General features: G+C 46.7%; 8 protein-coding genes across 8 annotated transcripts; 4 read left to right on the top strand and 4 right to left on the bottom strand.

Moving 5' to 3' along the window:
• Positions 1 to 640: 640 nt before the first annotated feature.
• Positions 641 to 3,087, bottom strand: N7516_006847 (putative MFS drug efflux transporter; the record flags this gene model as incomplete). The annotated part of the gene is made up of 13 exons (XM_057219567.1): positions 641 to 645; positions 702 to 760; positions 839 to 1,049; positions 1,111 to 1,266; positions 1,341 to 1,500; positions 1,558 to 1,622; positions 1,685 to 2,042; positions 2,097 to 2,178; positions 2,242 to 2,324; positions 2,383 to 2,475; positions 2,535 to 2,616; positions 2,680 to 2,870; positions 2,926 to 3,087. 13 exons carry the CDS (start codon positions 3,085 to 3,087, stop codon positions 641 to 643), a joined length of 1,707 nt encoding a protein of 568 aa, XP_057073658.1.
• Positions 3,088 to 3,663: 576 nt separating this feature from the next.
• Positions 3,664 to 5,210, bottom strand: N7516_006846 (uncharacterized protein; the record flags this gene model as incomplete). The annotated part of the gene is made up of 3 exons (XM_057219566.1): positions 3,664 to 4,287; positions 4,341 to 5,066; positions 5,091 to 5,210. Coding segments are annotated over 3 exons (1,470 nt in total), but the record flags the coding sequence as incomplete, so codon positions are not given.
• Positions 5,211 to 5,857: 647 nt separating this feature from the next.
• Positions 5,858 to 6,833, bottom strand: N7516_006845 (uncharacterized protein; the record flags this gene model as incomplete). Its single annotated transcript, XM_057219565.1, has 2 exons — positions 5,858 to 6,610; positions 6,669 to 6,833. The coding sequence occupies 2 exons, from the start codon at positions 6,831 to 6,833 to the stop codon at positions 5,858 to 5,860; spliced, it is 918 nt and encodes a 305-aa protein (XP_057073656.1).
• A 1,413-nt stretch (positions 6,834 to 8,246) lies between these two features.
• Positions 8,247 to 11,535, top strand: N7516_006844 (uncharacterized protein; the record flags this gene model as incomplete). Its single annotated transcript, XM_057219564.1, has 2 exons — positions 8,247 to 8,775; positions 8,882 to 11,535. 2 exons carry the CDS (start codon positions 8,247 to 8,249, stop codon positions 11,533 to 11,535), a joined length of 3,183 nt encoding a protein of 1,060 aa, XP_057073655.1.
• Positions 11,536 to 12,023: 488 nt separating this feature from the next.
• Positions 12,024 to 13,187, bottom strand: N7516_006843 (uncharacterized protein; the record flags this gene model as incomplete). The annotated part of the gene is made up of 1 exon (XM_057219563.1): positions 12,024 to 13,187. One exon carries the CDS (start codon positions 13,185 to 13,187, stop codon positions 12,024 to 12,026), a length of 1,164 nt encoding a protein of 387 aa, XP_057073654.1.
• Positions 13,188 to 15,161: 1,974 nt separating this feature from the next.
• N7516_006842 (uncharacterized protein) lies at positions 15,162 to 16,540 on the top strand (the record flags this gene model as incomplete). The annotated part of the gene is made up of 6 exons (XM_057219562.1): positions 15,162 to 15,324; positions 15,387 to 15,452; positions 15,516 to 15,562; positions 15,635 to 16,014; positions 16,078 to 16,167; positions 16,258 to 16,540. The coding sequence occupies 6 exons, from the start codon at positions 15,162 to 15,164 to the stop codon at positions 16,538 to 16,540; spliced, it is 1,029 nt and encodes a 342-aa protein (XP_057073653.1).
• A 686-nt stretch (positions 16,541 to 17,226) lies between these two features.
• N7516_006841 (cytochrome P450) lies at positions 17,227 to 18,868 on the top strand (the record flags this gene model as incomplete). The annotated part of the gene is made up of 2 exons (XM_057219561.1): positions 17,227 to 17,524; positions 17,616 to 18,868. 2 exons carry the CDS (start codon positions 17,227 to 17,229, stop codon positions 18,866 to 18,868), a joined length of 1,551 nt encoding a protein of 516 aa, XP_057073652.1.
• Positions 18,869 to 19,487: 619 nt separating this feature from the next.
• Positions 19,488 to 21,884, top strand: N7516_006840 (uncharacterized protein; the record flags this gene model as incomplete). The annotated part of the gene is made up of 3 exons (XM_057219560.1): positions 19,488 to 19,554; positions 19,602 to 19,771; positions 19,830 to 21,884. 3 exons carry the CDS (start codon positions 19,488 to 19,490, stop codon positions 21,882 to 21,884), a joined length of 2,292 nt encoding a protein of 763 aa, XP_057073651.1.
• Positions 21,885 to 22,926: the final 1,042 nt, after the last annotated feature.

Below are 22,926 nucleotides of genomic sequence, written 5' to 3'. Positions count from 1 at the left end.
GGTTAGGAGGCCTAGGATACTATACCGGAGGAATTCCTATCTGATCTGATTGATAGTATGCTATTGAGGTGCAGGTAGTACTGCTAATAAAGGATCGACGGCGTTGTAAGGGTCCGTTCAGCTACCGTAACTCGACAATCGATTACAATCTCCGTTTATTGGACCACTTTTTCCAAAGAAAAGAAGGACCTCTACTTCTACTCCTATTTGCTGAAGTCCCTCAGTATTGAATGCCTCACGAACTCACAGTGGAATGACGCGTCGATGTGCTTGCAGAATGCAATCGAGCTTGTCGTCAACAAACCTCAAAACCAAATGGAGTGAATGATAGCATGCTCTTGCCGCAGCCTCCCATTCAAGAACCAGAGGAGGAGACAGACAACCCTGTCCCTTCACGCGCGGCTTCCACTCGCCGTAAACGGCGCCGTACGAATGTTTGAGAATGACCAGGCTTGTCCTTTTGTACGTTTTCTTGTGTGTATTGTGTGTATTATTATATGTCTTTTTTCACCTGTTTTTCGCGTGTTACTCCTTCCCTAGGAACATTCAACCTTTCGCTCATGGCAGCAAATAAATCTCCTCCTTGAGCCTAAAATATAAGTTCTAGGCTCCACCTGCTGCCGCTTCCATGAACAATCTTTCACGCTAGATAGAAAAGAATGTCAGTGGCGTGGTAATAGACCATGGTAGAGAAAACCCACCTTCAAGAGGAGAGAGGAGGAGGACACCGAGCGCACCGGCAACGATTAAAAGAACATAGCTAGGAAGAAAAGGTTAGCAATTGAGTGAGTCACTAAGCGCAGTCGAAGAATAGGTTGTTCAAGAAAGAAAGACTTACACATCATCGATGGCCGAAACAATAATATCAAGAGCTGCGGTCTGTTGTGACTTCGTCAAGGTCTTGAAGAATCCACTAGACGTTCCCGCAATGGAATTCTTGACATCAGCAGGGTTGGCATTTGGGAGCAACTGTAGAAGTTCCTTTGTTGTCTTGTTGACGAAAATAGCACCAGCCATGCCCAAGGCTAAGACTATGCCTCCCAATTGGGCTGGTTTATTTGAAATTAGCCCTAAGACAAAGAAGAGACTTAGGAACTGGGCTTCACTTACAAACCATCATATAGCCCAAGGCCCATGGGATCTCAGCTTTCGGTACCTTTGCCTGTACCACACTATAACCTGCCTGATTGTAGGCACCTACGCCTAACGCCATCAGGGCTGTGTATCCATAGATTGCGCTAGCAGAGGTATCGGCCTTGACGCGATCTAAATTCGAGTCTCAATTAGCACCAAGTCTATACGTCCCAGTGGGAACAAGGGTAGATTTCCAGGCAACATACACATCAACACAGCGGCAATAAGCTCGAAAGCGGCACCGAAGAAGTACCATGGAATATAGTAACCGAACTTGGACATCATATGGCCGTTGGCAATGATCGTGAAGATAAGAACCAATACGAAAGGAAGAAGGCGCAACGACGTATAGACGGCCGTATCCCCCTGTAATACTGTTAGCTCCTATACCTTATGCATAAATATCAAAGTGGCTATCCTGACCTGTGTGAACTGGAAAAACAACGGGATGTAATAAACCGCAATAAATAACCCACTGCTGGCACTTGCTAGATAGAGAGTATGGATTAGTGGAGCGCAAGAAAGGAAATCCGTAGAGGGCTTGACTCACTGTTGAGAATGAACAAAAGCAGCAGAGAGCGTCTCTTGAGAAAGTGAATTGGGAACAGTCGTGTTTGCTCATTGCAAAAGATGAAGAAGGTCTGCTGTACTCCAAACATGACGAAGAGCACCCCGGACACCACAAAGAGCGCAATTGACTGGCCGCTGCCCCATTTCCATTCCACACCTCCAAAGTCAATGCCCATGATCAAGGTTGTTAAGGCACCAATAAAAAGGACGCTGCCCACCCAGTCGATATTCATTGCCTTTTCCTTAGCAGTGGAATTTGGGAGGGGCTCGAATGAAGGCAAGAGAAGGAGATACACCGGAGCGAAGACTGCTCCAATCACAAGATTGATGTAGAAGGCCTAGGAATGGTTAATACAATACGACTTTATATCCTCAGATTGCTGAGAACCCACCCAACGCCAAGTGGCGGCACTTTCAGCGAATGCGCCTCCAATGGCCGGACCAGTCACTGTTCCGATACCCCACGAGACAGCACTATCCAGAAGGGAGGTTGATCAGCATATATCATATATACAAGCCAACTAGTGGGTCACGTACGTCAATCCAATATAGAAGGGACGTTCAGATACTGTCGTATTAACGGACAATTGCGTCAAGACACCGAAGTACATGCCACTTCCCTGAGAATTTCGTTAGTGTTTAGGGTTGAAGGATCTAACTAGGAAAATATTTACTTACTCCAGCGCCAGCCATTGCTCTACCAACAATCATAGCGTTCATATTTGGCGCACCTCCACACAGAGCAGAACCTGCCATAAACAGGACGACGCACTAAACAATGATCAGAGATTTTCTATATCGGATGGGATAATCGGGCCTCATTGACTTACCCCGATGTAAAGCCACTTAGCATTGTAAGTCGCGTAGACCTTAGACCAAGGAAGCACGGTTGCAGACGAGCAAAGAGTAAATCTGCAAGGAGAATCGATGTGAGAAATATGATATATGTTAACCCGGATATGATAGGAGACCTACCCGACAGAGAGCCATGAAATCTGATCAGCCTCATTGAATTGCGCTACAATGGCCTGATAATCCAGGAAAGTTAGCGCTGCCTGCCTGTAAACGTGAGGCAAAGTACTGACTGGTTGAATATTAGCCACGATTGTATTGTCGAGAGCGAAGAGCATATGGCTGGATAAGATAGCAGTCACAACCAAAATCCACTGGTGTTTCCCATATTAGTTCTGAGAAGGCCAACTCGGGGTAAATCTTGCAAACCTTGAATCCGGTGATGGCTCGCACTTCATCTTTCTCCTCCATATCAGAAGACCGGGCGTCCTTCGTACTGAGCTGGGACATGATAGAGCTGGGGGTATGGGCCTCCTTCAGAACGGGCTGGGTCCCCGATTCACCATCATCTCCTTTGAGATGTTCAGTCATTGCAATTGGTCGTGCAAAATATGCAAGTTAAACGTTGCTACTCTGTAGAGAAAGATTGCGAGAGATATGGAGGTTCTTTAGATTATTGGATACGGTGCCATTTTATAAGAAATTTGATCAACCGGAAAGCGAACTATTAAATCAACTCCATGACTAAACCTATGCGTAAATAATCTAAATGGGATGAAAGTAGACCTAGGATTTACAATCCGGGAACAAGATGGGATACCGCCTGTCCCACCAAGATTCCACTGGGATAGCGATGGGATGCCAACCCGCAGCCCCAATGGGATACCGATGGGATAGCGACGGGATATCGGTATCCCACTAGTGCTATCGCTATCCCAGAGTTGGAAACAATCTGTCAGACTGGGTTATGGCCTCCATAGGCCCTAAATGGAAACCTTGGTTTTTCTTATGGTCTAGTGATAAAATCGGCTGTATTTATTCTCACACTATCCTCCAAGGCGACAAACACTCAGCTACATCCTATGACATCTACCCACTATCAACGTTCAGTTTCGCAAGTCGAAGATGTATATATGTACACGGCAGCGTCCTTTCAATTAAATATTATTATATCCACTGAAATTGTTGATCACGAGGCTGCAAAACTCGTGCAGTCTGAGAAATCCAATTGTCTTCAATATTCTCATTGGTATAGGCAGCTTCGTTTCCTGTGATTTTAGCGGCCAAATCCGAAGTAGCATGCCAGAGCTCATCACTGTCCGGCACCGCAAATTGCAGGTCTGTCAGAGAAAGAAGGCTTCCACCCGGTGATCGTGGTCCACGCCGGGGGCCGAAATCCGACGCGTCTTCCAAGGGTTTGGTGTTGCATGTCCGGGCATGCCTACATACTCTGTACAATGACAAGTCAAAACGCTTGACTTCCTCGATACCAAGCCAAATGAAGACATCGGGGTCAACTCCTGGTCTGAATTGGGCCAATATTGAGGGATAGAAGAACATGCGCTGCTCCAAACAGGTGCGCACGAGGGAAATGAGAAGCTGAGAGGGGATCTCGGGGAGTACTTGAGTCAATTCCAGATCTAACTGGTCGTGGTTGAGGAGGAGGGAGAAGATGAGGTGTAACAGGATTCCTTGATATGTTGCCATCGGCCAGGGTGTGGGACAAGATGGGGATATTCCACGGTGTTGCGAGTATGGTCCGTCGTGGTGATTCGATATGTCCCATTTTCCCTAAGTGGCTCTTTAGTAAAATGTGGAGAAATAGAAGGAAAGACTAAACTAACTCTTTGCTCGTATATCGACAAGGTCAGTCTTTGATGTAGGTCCTTTGCGGTCTGTTGTGTATGGCTTTCCATCATTGCCCACGCGCCCATCATCACCACTGACTGGGCAAGAAAAGGTAACTCGTTGTCGGGATCGAACGTCGCTGGGTGCAAGAATGGCCATTTTGGGTGAAATTTGTCGAAATAAGCCTGGACAAATGGCGCAACTCTACATGGACTATGTTCAATAGTCTCTGAACGCTGTATAGGGCCCGCTGATTCCGTCGGAGGAGAATAGAATTCATCGTCCGATTCTACCGAAGGTATGGGGCTTTTGAGGGGATCTCGAGGCCGATTTTGTTCCAATGGCCGGCCTCGTGAGTTTTGGGTATATAAACATTGAATTTCCTGCTTGAAGCACGCGCCGCAGGGAGACTGTCCGTCGCATTTTGATCGCCGTGAGCGACAGTAGGTACAGGCTTGAATTGCCCGGGAGTATTGTAGCTTTTTGGTTTTGTGATGAGTGCGGACATGCTGCCGTAGCGTGTCATTCCTGGAAAAGACGCGATCACAAAAGGAGCATTCGAAACTATTTGTTTGAGAGTGGCTTTTAGCATGTCGGGTCAGATGTTCTTTCCGTCGATAGCTTAGGCCACACCCGGGAAAGTGGCATTGGAAAGGGGATTGTTGTGTTGTCATCGGAACCACGAATGGAACTGGGCAGAATGGACCGGAGGTTCTTTGAGCCTAAAGAAATATTGCCGAGTGTACCCAGGATGTGATCGCGAGGACTGGAGTGAAGATTTGGGATAGCGATGGGATAGCGGACGGGATAGCGGGGAAAAGGCTTGGCAGCAGGTACGGCAACGAATCTTCATCACAAGCACGCTTATCTTCGCAACCTGGTTTTTTGGGATGATGGTGGGAATTCGTATTATCATATAAAAAAAGCATAACATAATAAAGACGGGTATTCAGTACCATAGTAGACGAGATAAATGATAACGAGTTTATTTTCTTCCATTGCTATTGATAGCTAGACTTCTCAGCACTAGATATCTACCTAGGTAATTTGTGCTCGCCCGCTACCTGAATAGTACCGAGATTCCAGCTATAGAAAACTTGCCCATTATATCGGAGTACTTAGTACCTGATCCTAATCCCCCAAGTAGACCTCTCAACAGCCAGTGCCTCCCCTTCTTCCGGTACGGGCGACTAAGTATACCACCGGCACATAACTTTTGTCATTGGTGATTACCTCACCTTTTTGAAACATATACGCTAATTTTAATTTGTATACAACATACTACCTACATATGTAGTTACTAGATAGCCATTTTTTCCACCAGGTAACAATCTACAATTTAACTAGTATGTATCATTTGTATGACTTACCTGCAATAGTCTTCTACCCTATAGAGATTCACTCACCCCTACAAGAGATCTGTCAATTTTCTTCAAATTCAACTCAGATTCAATTCAGATTCAGTTCAGATTCAGTTCAGATTCAGTTCAAATTCAATTTACTTTAGTAGAAATCAAGAGAAGTTGACTGCAGTGATGAAACGGAAGTCTTCTGCACCAAGCACAACATCTTGCATGTTAGGGGGTCGGACAGGAACGTCGAATAGAGCACAATATGGTATTGTCATTGGGGCACCATCGACTGTGGTTTTAGTCACATCCACTTCAGCGTATGAATATGGCTGCTGTATATTGAACGGCTGTTGGAGGAGGGGTGGCACGTTATTAGAATGCTGGCGGAGGCTATTAATATAGGCTCTGGTTAGGGGTCGAGGGGCGTTGGGTGGAGCGAGCTGCCATTGTTCGAAATGTACGGCGGTCTTCTTGATAGATATGATAATCACCATGCGTACATCTCCATTAGAGGCCCCGAACCACCATTTAGCATCTTGTCGTAGTCTTCGCAGGCTCTCGGATACACCCGTTTCAACAACCACGGTAGGCCATTGTAAGCTAGTGCTCGATGGCCAACGTGTAGAGGGGCTGAATACTTGGTCTCCCTCTTTGTTCCGCGATAGAGAATTATATGGCGTCGCTCCGCCCCAACGATACTGCCGATTTAGTCCTATACTAGCTAGTTGTAAAATGACTTGCTGTTGGAGTCCCGTGGTGGTATATTCGTGGCGATACCCTGGTATCACGCGTAAAATACCTGTATCACCTTCAAACTCAAACCGGTAGTTCACGCCCTTGAGGCAATCATGGTCCTCAAAGAGTCGCTCGGAGGAACTGGTTTCCGTTTTCTTCCTCATCTTCTTCAAGTTTCTCTGCGATCTTCTCAGCTTCGAGATGAACATCTTCCAGGCGGCTAAATATGCGAGTTACGACACCAGATGGGAGCGCTGTCATGACGTCAGGCATGCGGGGTACGGGTGAAAGAGCTTCGGGAAACATGGCTGTCATGGCATCAGGGGAAGAAATGGATTCAGGCGAAAAGAAATCCAGAGTTAGCGTGAGGAAGTAGTAAGAGGAATCGACAGCGGGTTCCATAATTAGGATCACGTCAAATACAGTCACGTGACCGAAGAACCACGTGACTATATATATTCTGCCGGCTTGGATTCTGCCGTTTCTTAGCGATCAGTTTTTACCGCATAGATTCTGTGGATTTTGAGCCCATGTAATAAAATCCAGATCACGTGACGTGCGAGGCCCTTATGAAACATATTGCTTCGCTCCGCTCCGCAATTATTTCACCGGCTAACCCCGCCTCCTCTAATGAACACTGGCACTGATTCCCAGAATTTGGGCTCCATAACACCTTTGTTTGTCTCATATTCACATGAACTCAGTGAGTCACAATAAGCTATTCGCTTTCAAAATCCAACCATCATATATCCCATCATGGCAGCCAGGGCCCCTTTATCCCATGAAGATTACACTGGAGTTTGCAGCCGCAAAGCTAATGTTGGACGCAATACACCCGAGTCTACCCCGCCCGCGGACAGACCAAAATACGTATATTCTAGGAAATATCAGGGATCAAATCATCGTTATTGCCTGTTTACCTAGTGGTACATATGGCAATATATCAGCTGTAACGGTAGCGATGTTGCTCTCGAGTTTCCACTCTATCCGGTTCGGTCTGATGGTCGGTAACGGGGAGGTGTACCAAGCAGCAAGGCAGACATTCGACTAGGCGATAATGTGGTAAGCTAGCTAGCTGACACATTTTGTGGCGTTATCCAATACGATATTAGTAAAGTATTAAGCGGCGGTCAATCTTAGCGGATAGGGATGCTTAACCGGCCACCTAAGGGAATGACGGATTTCTTATAGAAACCAAGGAATTTGTACTGGGAATGGGAATCGTAACGCTTCGATAGCTCTAGCATAATAGAAATATCGTTGGTGCGTCCAGAGCTCTGCCCTACTGGAATCGAGTTATTACCATCAAATCGGATGCCTATTTTACGATCTCATGTGGGCGGAGGAGACAATGATGGGCGAGGCTCATCTATAGGTGGTGGTACTTCGATGGATTCTATTTACTGTTGGCCTCCTTGGCCCAGCTGTCGGTGCAGTAACCAACAGGAAGCAGATCTCTACCTGAAGGACTCATAATCGCAGCCTTGTGGCCACGTCAGCATCGGGAATACGACAGGACTAAAGCTGACATTGGGGAGGAAATTACCCCGCCATCTGTGGCGGTGCTCAGCTCAATATCCAATTTTCCAACACCAGTCTGACAGGCTTCTTATTAGTGGTCTATTGAAATGGCGACCATGACGGTTGCATGAGAGTTCAGCCTTGGGGAGTCAACACAAAGCCGCTGCTACCCAAGTGGCCATCGGGCAGTGCTGGGTTTGAGAATAAAATCTAATTGTAGCCGGCCGGCTTTTTACAATATTGCAGTTGATACACCTCTCAGTGTGGGAAGTAGTCTCAAAAAGGAACGACAAAATGGAACCAGTCGGATTGGCCGTTGGAATTATAGGACTGGCGGGGCTCTTCAGCTCTTGCTTGGATGTCCTGGAAAGGTTCGACTCTTGGAAGGACTTCAGCAACGAGTCGCGCGCACTAGCAGCTCGATTTGAGGCCGATAAGCTTCGTTTTGAAAAATGGGGCCAGGCAGTGGGAGTTGGCCAAAAAGATTTGTTAGATTACCATCACGAGACTCTCAATGATCCACGAACCTTGGCAACGGTCGAAGGACTTTTGTCGGTAATACGTGACATTGGAAGTGAATCGGAAATCAGGTTCCCGTCCACATTTTTAGGGCCTGATGCCCGGCCTGCAAAAAGTGGAATCTCCTTCAAAGTCAATGTCCATCCAACTGAATCAACGAGACGGAGGCTTGGGTGGGCAATGAGAGACAAGGCAAAACGCATAGCCCAGGTCGAACAATTTGGCCAGCTAGTGGATCGACTGTATATATTGGTTCCATTGACTGGACCTAGCAGTTGTGGAAATACCTTTGGTGATACAGATGGTAAGCGGAATTTTATCACCCCCTTAATTGATATATCCCTAATAGCATATCTAGGAAACAAAGAAACTTGGATTGCCGAGGTTAAACGGATATTCAATAAATTTAGGGAAGAGATTGAAGGTTGGTCCCATGGCACTTCCAGGTCTTGGCCTTTGTCTAATTAGCGAAGCCGAAACAAGACGGGACGTGGAAAAATGGCTGATGGGCCGCCACTCTCCGAATGAACTCTTTGGTGATTTTACCGAGAAAAGATTGGACGGCACCTGCGACTGGATTCTGACCGAAGAATCATTTATCAACTGGTCTTCATCCGACTTTTCTGCTGTAGGTGCAGCAAAGCTTCTGTGGATCAATGGGCCTGCAGGGTTCGGAAAGTCTACCCTCTGTGCCAGACTGATCAAGCATCTCTCCGACACAATCGAAGAGCCTACTGCTCATTTCTTCTTTTCCTCCGATTTTGAGACTCGGGCTGATCCCTTTGTGGCGATACGGTCATGGATCTCCCAAATGGCATCTCACCCAACCGCGTTTAGGCTAATCCATGAAAGATGGACAAGGCAATGCAGCCAAACAGCAACTCGTGCAGATATCATCAAGCTTCTCCAAGAAATTTCTCAAGCTATCCATGGATGTACATTTGCTCTGGATGGCTTAGATGAATGTACTTGGACAGGAGGAGAAGACGATTCGGTCACTGTGTTTCTGGAGACAATCACGAGGGCGACCAAGGGCACAGCCACCCGAATCCTGGTCGTTAGTCGCAACGAACCTGAAATCAGACATGGCCTCACCAGCCCTATCGATGGGACTAACATGTTTGAACATAAGATCTCTCTTGAAGATGTCAGCTCGGATATAGAGTTGTATTCAATGAGCATCGTGGAAAAACGACTTCCTCACAAGACCGAAGCGACGAAGTCCGATATTTCGCAGAAAATGGCCGCTGGATGCAATGGACAATTTCTCTGGCTTAAGATGCAGGAAGGTTCTCTCCGCAGTTGGAAAAACCAAAAGCAGTTGGAGGATGCAATCGACAAGACTCCAGCCGGACTGGAACACCTATACGAACGGAATTGGATGAGGATGGCAAGATTCCCCGAAAGAGAACGAGCTCGGGCCTTTGCCTTGTTGCGTTGGACGGCATTTGCTTTTCGACCACTGACTATCCGAGAGCTCACAGAAGCCCTGCTTATCGATGAAAGGAAAAATGAACTGCTACTCGATGAGATGCCAGATACCATTGATAAAGATTATATTGATAGTGAGATGGTCAATCTCTGTGGATCTCTCCTTGAAATTCGAACCTCCCAATCTGAACTGCATATTGGATTGAAGACCGTACATCTTGCACATTTTTCAGTGAAGGAGTACCTTCTACGCAACATGCCCCTCGATTTGACCATTCCAACCTTCCAATCATCTACCGAGTCAATCCAAAGTATCTTTTTCTCCAGGATGTGCCTATGCTATGTGAATATCCCAAAGGTCTGGTCGAGCAGTTCTCCTCTGCACGATGATCAGATCTTTGGGTCATTCCTAGATTATGCAGCTGGCCATTGGTATGAATACTCCGCAGTGAACGATCTGAATGACAGCAAAACGGTGGAACAGATAAATGCATTTTTTAATTCAAGCAATCCAACATGGGATTATTGGAGACACTGGATGGACGAAAATGATAAAACCTTGAAGATAATGAATGTGGGAAGCAGAAACATGTCAGAAAGTCCTTTATTCTATGCAGTGTTGGTTCGCCTGCCAGAGACGGTGCGGTACCTGATAGAGAAAAAAGGGTTCACACCCAACGAGCAGGTCTTCTTGGGTTGGACAGTTCTGACAGTCGCGTGTTACCGAGGTGATTTGAAGACAACCCAGGTTCTTCTTGACGCAGGAGCCAATGTCATGACCGTCGATGATGATGGATGGACGCCACTCCACTTTACTTCAGCAGCCGGATATGCCGATTTAACCAAATTGCTTCTTACAGCGGGTGCATATGCCACTACGTCAGCTAAAGGAGGATGGACACCACTCAGACTAGCGTCCTATAACGGCAATCATGAGATAGTTCAGCTACTACTGGGTTGGAACGCAAATCAAAAAGCGGCAACACAAGATGGGTGGACACCTTTGCATACGGTCTCAGACAACGGCCATTCTGAGATTGTCACAGCCACTCCTAAAGTCCCTGAGCCTCCATCGCAATGCCAATGCCCCTGCCTCACTATGCCAAGTGTGGAGTATAAAGCCCATGCCAGTGCCCACATATCACCCAACGAACGCGTGGAAATGACATTCAGGATGTCCCCCGCAAGCTGGGGATTCAGTCATCTTCCCCACTCTCGAGTGCAGGTATTCGTCAAGCTCTTCAAGCTCCACTCATCAATATCTAAGTCAAGCACAAAGAAGAAGCAGAGAAATCGCTCTATTACATCCGAAACCAATTCAGAAGCCGACGCCGAGTCTGATACCGACTCGGGCCATAAGCTCTCTCCTATATCACCCTCCGGTTCTGAGCTTGCTCCAGTCCTATCATGGACCGAGGATATTCAAGACTGGTCATTCGAGTTTGATCTGAAGTGGGCTTTGTCAAAGCTAGCCCAGTGGACCTGCGGCGTAACTGCCGATACGTGCTCAAAAATGTTCCTGTCTGACCCCGGCCACATACTAGATTTGATCTCGATGTATATTATGTACAAGTTCAAAATATGCTGGTGGTTGCTGGGCCGCGATGGGCTCAGTCTGTTTCTGAGCATCTAATGTCACCTTCTATTACCCTTCATGTACCCCTACCCCTTCACATTGACACTTACGACCACAGCCCTTTGACGTCTTGTACCCAATCTTTCTAACGTTTCGCTCTTTTCTTCTTTGGATAAATTGTTTCCATGCATAAGCCCCTTCCTGAACAAGACTGTATACTGGCTCAAATAACGATAGGATCCGGCGACTTGCAGAGATGATAAATGCATTATGTATTGTAAGTGAACCATAGTGCCTCTAACTATACGTCTTCGTACCATGCGTGTCCGACATGGAAGGCGAAAGTGGTCGCTACTGTAGGGCTGATCCAGTGACCCGGACATTTTCTGACGGATCGATGGAATCTCCTGGGAGATGAAAACACAAGCTCACTGAGACAACAGGATTGTATAGAATGTATACAGTGGAATGGAAAGTGCTTGACTGATGATATTTCGTAGATTTCGTAAACTACCCGAACCAACTCTGCAACCTGAAAATGTGTTTCAGCGGCCACCAGAAGGGCCGACCTCACCAAGACACCCGTACAGCTCAGCTGAGAGATAAAAAGTGTTGGACCGCGTACCGTCCAACTTCTCCTTCATACTCACCCAGCTATGTATGCCACGACCAGTCTCCAACGGCCGGCGCTGTACAGCACTGATGGCATTTCTATACCTCTCTCGGTAGAGCCGAGGCGCAGAAATGGCATCCATATACGTTTCGATGCGCTGCTGCGCTTCGGCATCATTTGCAGCGTAGCTGTCTATTGGGTAGAGAACTGTACGGGCCGCCGGCCTGGATGGATCTTTGTTCTTGAAATGGAAACAGGATAGCCCCGGTTTTCGTAGGTACGGCCCCAGCGATCCACCCGCCATAATCGAGTAGAACAGTTCGATAGCACGGACGCTGGAATTGGGATCCATTTTAACATGTTTTTGCGCGATTTGTGTTGCAGAGGCGCCGCTGTGTGCAACATATATCTTGACTTCAGCGTCGTCTGCATTCTGTGACAAGCCAAGCGAGAAGTAGATGGGATAGTCGTTGCCAGTCATGATGCTCTCCAATAATTTCCATGAGCTGGCCAACCCCAAGCGCTCCAGAGCCTTCCGGGTGACATTGAAAGCGTTTTGGCGTCCGGTGGCTAATGGATTCAGGTAAATCTTCCACTTTTCCAGTGTATTTGAGGCAGCGAAGCTGTGCCATGAGGCTAGGTTACCCTCAGCAACTGAGGGGAGAAACAGATCTCGAACGAGGTCCAGACGGTCCAGGGAGACCTTTGTGGGGCCGTACTCTGTCGCGATGTCGTCGGTCAAGCGCGAGGTTCTCTCTTGGAGGGCGGTTAAGCTGCTTTCCTCGGGCTGAGCTTCGATTAAGAATCGCAGCTCAGGTGCTCCAGTCGCTTGGCATAGAGCCAATGAATACTCAAAAGGTGAGTGATCATTGCTCACGTCGGAGACCCAGGCCGATGTGTTCAGCTTCTGTGGTATGGCCTTTTGACACCATTCACCACCGGAAAACCTCAAGGCGTGCAACAGCTTCTCTCGCGTGACATCTTCTTGTCCAATGGCTTTCGAAAGACATGTGAGTTGCCGATTGGCCTCGCTAATATAGTTTCTTCTGATCCCATCATTTATGGGAGCTGGAGCAGGAGCAGAAACCATACACATGGTAGGCCTGATTGCAGTTGTCGTGTGTTGGCGTTGGTTGGGCCAATTGGTGACTTTTCAGGTACGACCAAGCGTCTAGTTTATTCTGGTCTAGGATAAGACATCAAATTTGTGACTGTTATTGTTATTATCAACTCTAGGATAGACGTTACATACCCGAAGTATATATTTGGCCGGTGGGGCTCATAAGATTGGGCTGCTACTCGGAAATCAACCCGAGATGTGGTGTAGACAGATGACTTGTGATTTCAAACTACCTGTAACTATGATCGCCTCTTCAGACCGTTGACAGGGAACTTCCAAGTATGTAGAGTTTCAAGCAGTGGAGATAAGCGCTTGGTAGGTGCATATAACACAGCTGCCGTTGGCATAAAGATACAGGCAATCACAAGACAAAATACATAAGATCTTTGCTACATCCAATTATTCTACAGTCCGATATAAGCCACACCTTCACCCGTTGCGCCACGTGGAAGACTTTAAAGGGTAATAGGTAAGTTGCGGAGAATAATAATATCAACGCCACTAGCAGACCATTGACAGAACAAGATGAAAATGTATATAAATTCAATAATGTGCCTGCGCAATATTGTGTATTGAATTACATCCCAGGGTGCCTTTAGTGCCTAATCTTTCGCCCCTACGCTAACACTAGTAAATAGGGCGTTTTAATTAGGAATATGCCTCGGTTTCACTTAAGGTGACGAATCGTCATTTTCATACTACATATGCAGGGCCCCGGGGGAAAGGATGAATTACCAACTATGGAGTCCATATGTAGTTACGCGCAATCTGCAGGTATGCGGAGTATATGCATGTTATATATTAAACAATAGCATACGGAGTACAAAGCACGTAGTAGCGCTTATGTGGTTATTTACATACATGGATATAAAACCACCTATTGTATCAAAATGATACACCCTTACTAAAACTTGCCTAGCCCTGAACCAGGGTATAAATCATAGCGAAAAGAAGAGAAAAGGTAGGTCGTAACCGGCCCCACCTCTTTTCCAAGCAAAAAAAGGGACCCTCGCAAGCGAGGGTCTGACACCCAAACACAAAACCACCCCCAAATGCAAGTGTATCTTTTACTAGGCGAGCCATATAAAAGGTACATACATAGATACTCGTTTTTCTCGACCAAATTACATAAAGACCTTCTATTTTAAGTGTATCAGTAATGTTATAATACTACCTTAATACTTCTATTAAATTTAAAGGGCAAGTTTCCGGGACGCCTTAGTAGTCAAATATCTTATGTTCGGCGCGATAGTAGGCCAAAACTTCAAATCGTAATACTTTAAGAGGGCTCCCTAAAACCTAGGCTGAAAATCAAATATAGTATTTAAATAGAGCGGATAGTTTTATATGCTAGGTTATAGTAAGCTTTCAAAGACTTTTGTAGTACTAAAAATCAGCATTTTGTATGTACGTTTTATATGGCTCGCCTAGTAAAAGATACACTTGCATTTGGGGGTCCCCTTTTTTTTGCTTGGAAAAAGAGTGGGGTCGGTTAAGTACCAATATTAGATAACCCCCCTCACTATCCATGGATGTCGATGTTACGTGCCAGGTCTTTGAGAGAAAGAGTGCATTCAAACTAGAAAAGCAAAGATGGGGGAAAAAGAGAAGAAGGCAGAGAGAGATCCAGAGGGGTTGATATAGCTGGATCTCTGCAAACAAAGAAACAATACTCTTTCCCAAATAGGCTTAGTAGGTATGTCCAATTAGGCATAGTAGCACTCCATCAAACAAAGAAAGCAAAGAAAGAAAGAAGAACAAAGAACGATTGATGAAGCATGTGATAATTGTCGATCGTGACAGTCGATATTGCGAATGACGCTCTAGACATGGGGCTAATCAATCCCCTTTCTTGTGCAATTCGGCCTCCCTAAGAGACCACCCATTGCAATCTTCCAACGACCAGTGATTTATGTGTATATGTTTGACGTCGTTGGTTAAATCAATAAAATGGAAGGCATGAACCCTATTGCGGCCATTGTACAACCAACCGCCTTGAAGCCCCCTGTCTTCGTGGGATTGGCGAGCGCTCTATGTGCACTTTCTGGCAGCCTTATTGCACTCCGGCTTTGGACTAATTTCAACCACCTTCGAAAGCTCTACATTGATGACTGTACGTATAACCATTCTGGTTCCGGTGGGAGTGTCCATGGCTAGCCAAGCTTACCTTGGTAGACTTAAGCGTGCTCGCGCTCCTGTTCCTGATATGGAATTCTGTCACCTTCTCCTTGCTGTTTGATGGTAAGGGGTTTTACTTATCCTGATATGAGCCCATATATGAAGGACTGACCAAGTTCAAAATAGTTTTGAACTCGAACCCTGATGATATAACAATTGAGCACCTTACAAGGGTATGGCCACGATAATTTCTATACAGGTTATATCCCCTTGCCTTAGGCTGTTTGCTAATATTCTCCTCGCAGCTTGTTGCAGTTGGAATCGCCTCGGGCAACAGTTCAATTTACAGCGCAAAGTTGCCTCTGCTTTTCATGCTCATCCGAATCTTTGGAATCAAGGATTGGTTGCGCTGGACCTGTATATTTCTCATCGTCATCGGGACTCTGGGCGGCGTGATCACGCTGTTGTATGCTGGCATCTCCTGCAGTCCGGATCTTCACGAACCAACCCCTCCATTCTTGTTCTCATGCGTTGGTGCCCTCACAGAGGCGACCATTGCCCGTGGGTCTATATCGCTCGCCATCGACGTCATTGCATTCATCCTCCCGATTCCAATTATCGTGAATCTTAAGATGCCACTTCGCAGAAAAATTGGAGTGGCATTTGTCTTTGCTACGGGCCTTCTGTAAGCTCGGCTATTTCTTCCCTATTGCCTTGAGCGAATTTTCTAACCGGGATCCTTCAATAGCGCCATCGCAGCTAGCGCATTGGGGTTGTATTTCCAGGAAGCGCAGTCCACGGAATCGTCTACCAACTTTGCCAATGCCTTGCTTGTCACGTAAGTTGGTCAACCCCCCCCCCAGGTCACCACCGCCCTGGGCCCTAACCCAACCTCCTCCGAGTCCCTCACTGACAAGCGCATAATTAGTGTGATTGAAAGCGCTGTAGTCCTCATGGTCAGCTGTACGTCTGCCATTCATGTATTCTGGACCAAGTATGCAGGATTCTTGCGCAGCCGCTTTGGACTGCTAATCTCATCATATACTAAGTCGAAGCTTTCGGAGTCCACAACTAATCTGGGAGCAACCAGTACCTCAAACTCGGATCACACAGAGGTCCGGGCACATGAATACGTTGAACTAGACGAGTTGGCTGACACGGGGAAACCACCGTACGAGCGTAAGGTGTTGAAGGACCAACAATACGTGTAATATATTATGTATTTTGAAATACTATCTTGATTCTTCCAAGGGGGGCTGTCTTACCCGTCTTCAGTACAGAAACAACGCGATATACAATGCACGTGTCAAGTAACTACCTAGGTAACTATGTTGTAGTTAATTATCTACGATCCTCCGGATGTAACGATCGACGACGCACGAGCCGCGTTTCAACGCTCTGATCCTTTGAGCTTTGAACTGCTAATCTTTGTACTTCGTACTTCGTATGTTGTATAGTTAACTAGTTAACTAGTTATGTCGTATGTTGTAGTTAGGTAGTTCCCAGGCTCACCGGAGTGTCCTGGATTTGGAAGGTGGTCCGAAGAGACATTCCATCCTCATCCAATGAATATCCTGATTACCTTAATCTATTCAATCAGACCCTTGACTGTACGGAGATGAAAGGATTAGGCGGCTTACATTGAACCCCTGTATAAGTTTTCAACAATTAATTACGCCAATTCTCCCCTATGAATTCATACTACTTACTAGGATTCTAAAAAGCTCGCCAAAATAGGTAGCAAAATAGGTAGCAAAATAGGCACCGGAGCCATAATTGTCTTATTGCCTGCTTTGATAACCTTTGGTTTCTCTTCCCACAACCCATTCAGGGTAGTTAAAACCCATTTCCGTCGCCGACACTCTAGATCTGGGTATTCATTCTTAACATTTCAACCATGCATCTAGCGACATTCATAGTCATCGCCGGGCTACTAGTAGGCGTTTATATTGTCACACGCCGTAAATCAACATCATCTCTGCCCCTTCCGCCAGGTCCCAAGCCATTGCCGATAATTGGCAATGTCCACCAAGCTCCCAAGTCCCACGGCTGGCAGACATATCGCGAATGGAGTAAACAGTATGGACCCATTGTTCATGTCAACATGCTTGGGCAGCCCGTCATTATTTTGTCTACATCTGAAGTAGCTCATGAACTGCTAGCGAAGCGTGGAGCGATATTTTCAGACAGACCTCGTCTTTTTGCAAGGCCCCAAACACCTCGACTTGGATGTGTAACAATGAGCTAATAGGAAATTGCAGTTGGCAACTGAGTTGGCCTTGAAAGGACTCAATATTCTCATGATGAATTACACCGATCAATTCCGACAACATCAGAGGTTACAGGTTTCCGTGTTAAACGCGACGCCGGCAGCCGCTTACCTTCCCTTCCAGACTCTGGAATCACAACAATTGATGCAAGATCTCCTGGAGAACGCGGGTGGTGTTAGTGCTGAGGTTCAAGGACATTTCCAGCGCGCTGTCGCTAGCATCATCCATACGTTGCTGTATGGCTTCCGCGTCAAAGACCCCAACGACCCAGTACTTCGCACCGTTGTGAAACTCAACGAGGAGTTCTCCGAGTTTATCCAGGTTGGGGCACACATCGTTGACCAGTTCCCTGTTCTTAATAATTTGCCCAGCTTCTTAGCTCCATGGCAGGCAAAGGCTGAGAACCACTACACGACTAAGTATGATCTGCGCGACGAAAACTTCCGGCGGGGCCAGGAGTCCGATGCATGGAATATATCAAAACATCTCAAAAAGACTGTCGAAAAGGATAACCTCGATATGCCCTTGAATGAGCTAGCCTTTGAGCTCGGTACCATGATCGACGCCGCGCTGGACGGCACGACGGACAGCTTGATCTGGTTTGTGGTAGCTTGCATCACACAAGATCAGGGCTTTGTCGCTAAGGCACGCAAGGAGCTGGATGATGTTGTCGGACACGACCGTCTCCCATGCCCAGATGACAAACCCAACCTGCCGTACATCACCGCGATCGTTGAAGAGATATTCCGTTGGCGACCCGCTGGCCCCGAGGGCGTCCCTCACTTGAACAAGGAAGAGTCCACTTACAATGGATACACCATTCCCAAAGGATCTGTTATTATACCCAACGTGTGGGCAATTTCCCGAGAAGAGGCCGTGTTCGGCCCAGACCCCGACGATTTCATACCGGATCGTTGGCTCAGTGAGGACGGCAAAACCCTCAAGGACCTTCCCGCTGCTGCCTTTGGCTATGGAAGGCGGACCTGTCCTGGACGGTATTTTGCCCGCAATGTTATCTGGGTCGTCGTCGCACAGTTGCTATGGTCATTTGACATCAAGGCTGGCTTGTCTGAGGAGACTGGCGAACCGATCGTAGTTGACCCACTTGCATGCACCTATGGCCTCGTTATGCGGGCCCTGCCTTTCAAGGCTTTGTTTAACTCTCGTGGGCCTTGGGTGCGTGAAGTGATCACCAAAAATGGTGACACTTACAGCAAGGATCATCTGGCCATGCTTAACCAAATTGGGGCGGAGTTCGCTAAGTTGTAGAGGACCCTTGTTCCCTGTCTCACTCTCTCGTTATACACAAGTGTACGGAGTACTTCGTACGATTTGTGACAATGTGAATGTGGCGAACTACAATATGTACAAAACATCTACGCTGACGGTGCCAATATTCTGCCTTGACCTTTAACTTCACGATAGCCTTGGAAGATAATAGCGAGAATACCATCTCAGTACTCCGTACTCCGTACTCCGTCCGTACTTTCACGGATGGAATATAACCCCTGTCCAAGCGGAATAATATCGGCGTATTACGTGTGATTGTCTCAAGTGACATACGTACGTCGGTGTGTACGGAGTACTAGTTAACTAACTAGTTAATTAATACTAACGTCCTTTTCCCTCCACTTTTACCCTGACTTAGCGCTATCATCCTAGCTCGGCGCTAGGAAAGCTTTAATATAGTACTCCGCACTCCGTGCGGAATAACTAGTATCATGCACATGTGAGGGACCAGTAAGCACTACTGTATAGCCCATATTCCTGATCAGTACATTCGTAGTCCTAGCTCATATTGCTTTCTTCATCACATCCGCAACCACTCTATTAGCCGCTGGCCACTAGGAGCGCTATGTGGCGTCATGCTAAGGCATGGATTCGTAGCATGGAGGAATATCTTGATGCCCAAGAAGGTGCCCAAGAAGGTGTTTGGTTTGGTCTCGGTGAAGGGAGTATGAACTGTGTCGAATATATTGTAAACTTGATGCCATTCCCATAGTTATTGCACAGCAACTTATGATGTTCGCCGTCAGTAAAATATCCACAATACTACAAAACTCTAGTACAATCTTCAAGAACTCTCAAGATGATTCGTCGTCGTCCTACATGGTTAACTTAGCCCTTGGGGTTATTTTCCTCTCTGTTTGCCTACGATTACTGACATTGAAGGTAACGTGTGCACCTTATTGTAGTAATGTATGAACATTCATGTGCTTACATTCTATAGACACGGTCTACCTCACCACCCTGCGAGAGAATAATCGAAGAGGCAGAACGGACAAACCGTCGCAATGGACACGAAAACGCCGGCTTCCTATCCAAAGAGGCAGGATTCTCACCTCTCAAAACAATGAAGGCACTTCCGCCTTCCCATGCAGCATGGGACCAACTTGTTTCCGACCTACCTCACCTAATCCAAACACAGACCGTCCGAGATACTGTTACCAAGATTCCACTGCTTGATGCATCTCCCGAAGCTTTGCCAGACATATATCTCCAACGGGCCGCCACCATCCTTGGAATGACAGCCCATGTGTTTGTCCGCATGGAAGGGAACGAGCCTCTCTCACTGAAATACGACGGCCATAGTGATATACTGCCTCCATCGCTTGAGATCCCGTGGACGGTGGTGTGCAAACGTCTTGGACGACCAGCCCCGGCTCTCACCTACGTTGACGGAATGGTAGCTAATTTCACATCGACCAGTTCGTCACATAGTGGAGTGACGCTCGAGAACTTGGAGTTGCTGATTCCAACTGTCGGTACGAAAGAAGAACACACATTCATTGGCATAATGATTGAAATAAATGCCAAGACGATACCAATTCTGCATCAAATCATCGAGGCCCAGAGATCTGTCATGGTGAAAGATGTCTCCTCCCTCAAAGACGCAATACGAAGTCTCCATTCACTCATCAAACAAATCACCCGGATTCTCAGTAAGCTCAATACGAGCCGAGCACACAAATCGCATATTGATCCGGTCTTGTGGACGCTCACCATAGGGAATTTGGGAATCCCTTGGGTGAAAGACGTGGTCGGAGCGGCAGGTACAGCACATCCATTCTTTCACATGATGGATGAATTTACCGGACGATTTGAATATCTCACCGGTATCGGCCAAGAAGCGCAAATTGTTCGAGCGACGTATCCTATCCATTGGCGGCAGTTTCTCAAGGCCATGATGGAAGTGTCAGTCTCGGAATATGTTGCTTCGTCCAAGGATAGAGAGTTAATGGACCTCTGGAAAACCTTTACATCCTCATATCACGGCAATGACGGTTTACTGGGATTCCATCGGCGAAAGGTGTTCGGCTTTCTTGCTGTCTCGTTTAGAATTGGGCGAAGCACAACAATCAATGGTCTAGGTCACAAGCGAGAGACAGCGCCCTGGCATGAGGTCGATCAAGAATTAGAAAAGGCACGCCTGGAACGAAGATGTCTCGACCCAGATGAGCACAACCTGGATACCGAACCCAGCTCGGACAAAGTCTTTGTATCCGAGCTCATCAAACATAATTCTGAAGAAACTGGTTATTGGTTCTCGGCCAAGGGGAGTGTATACGACGCAAGCTCATTTATGCAAAAGCATCCGGGAGGGGATACTGTGATTGCGTTGTGCAGCGGCCAAGACATTACCGACAGTTTGAGGGCAGTGGGTCATTTGACGAATACTTCAATACGCAGTAAACTGGAAACCTATCGGATAGGCATATTGGAAAAGCCGAAATTCGCTTCTTCCCAGATAGAAGACGTTTACATGGCCGCGGTTGAACTTGGTCAAAAGGCAGCCGAAATGGAAAACGTGTATCGGAGGAATTTCCAGTTGTTGAATGGGAAACTCACCACGCTGGATCAGCCAAAGATTCTCACGCCTCAGAAAGCACGACACCTACTTAATGCCAAGAATAGATTTCAGGACGAGTATGTGCCGATATTGGCAATGCTTCTGGATGTCCTACTCGAGAATATCGCGATGCTGGACATGAAGCTTGACCTTACTACCACTCTTGACCTTACTACCACTCGTGCACGAATGGTCGGTCTTCTTTCGCCAGGAACAGGCCCAGGCACTGCAGCCCGTTTCTTGGACTATGGAATGGTGCTAGACACGCTGCGGAGAGACTTGAGTCGGCTGACTGAAGTAAAGGAGCTTGTTGCGATGATTCTTGGAACCTTTGAAGACGATGGCTTCACATGTTCTCAACCAAGTCGGCTAGAATCAATTGTAGGCATGTTAAATAGAATAGCAAGTCACTTGGTAGTGCTTGCTGGGAAATGAGTTCATATATATCTTTATAGAGACCTCTGAATTATTTGAACCAGCTTCACCAGGATACATTTGATTTGGAGAAGGCGAATGGGTCTGCACAGGTCGAGGGTATGATGAATTAATTATATGAAGGCAAACGCGTGGCAGTAGGTTGCCGGTTAAGAAGCTTTGGGGTATTGTCCTAGTGTGTGGGAGCTTCCCTGCATCCTTCGGGTCTATTTCCAACAGAAATGCAGCCTTAAGATGAAAAGGTGTTGTGTTAAAGAATTATTACGAACAATTCGGTCAGAATGAACTTGGATTCGGCTGCAGATGAGTGTCGTCCTACGTGTTACTTTGGTTATGAAGATAGTCTAACTTTGTTATGCTACCACCATCTGTTCTGTGTATAAGAGCGATGTAGATTGGGAATGTAGATGCGATGCCCATCTTAATAAGAAGTCTTGAGGAAATGATACAATTCAGTCCAAGCTGTGAGTAGCACAGTTGAAAACCACAACGCCTCTATTCTAAATAAAAAAATCCAAGCCACAGTAAAATCCGAAGAAATAAAGTGCATTATACTGATATCATTCTTCACGTAATTGACCTGGTGATTATTCCATACTCTATAGACAACCATGCTCGATCTGGTATTTGCGAGGGTCAAGGGTGGAAGGGTGGGCAATGCGAGAAAACAACCCGTGCATGTATGCCACGGATTCAAGGATGGGTGGGGAGAGAGGAAAGGTATGTACATTTCATGAATGCATGCTGGAAGACAAACCACAAAAACTGCGCACACGGGGATAGGAAAGGGGAAAAGCAGCTGGGGAGAAGTGGCCGATAGGAAGGCAAAAGAAAAGAGGCGAAGGGACGTCAAATAGACGGCGGGATTTGCTTTGGGTGATGCTCCCGGCCCCCGAATCAATGGTCTCCTACCACTGAGACGAAGATGTGCTCTTGGTAGAACAGAGGATATAGCAATGAAATCTAAAGAAAACATTGGATATAAAGCTTGTCCGAGACCATTCAGGACGGCCTCGGACATCCCACAAGGTACGGGACCAAT

Source organism: Penicillium verrucosum (assembly GCF_028828655.1).
Source record: "Penicillium verrucosum strain IBT 35672 chromosome Unknown utg000002l_segment0_segment0, whole genome shotgun sequence".
NCBI classification, from domain to species: Eukaryota; Fungi; Ascomycota; class Eurotiomycetes; order Eurotiales; family Aspergillaceae; genus Penicillium; species Penicillium verrucosum.
Note: the sequence above shows the minus strand (reverse complement) of the source record. Positions and strands in the feature narration are given on the sequence as shown.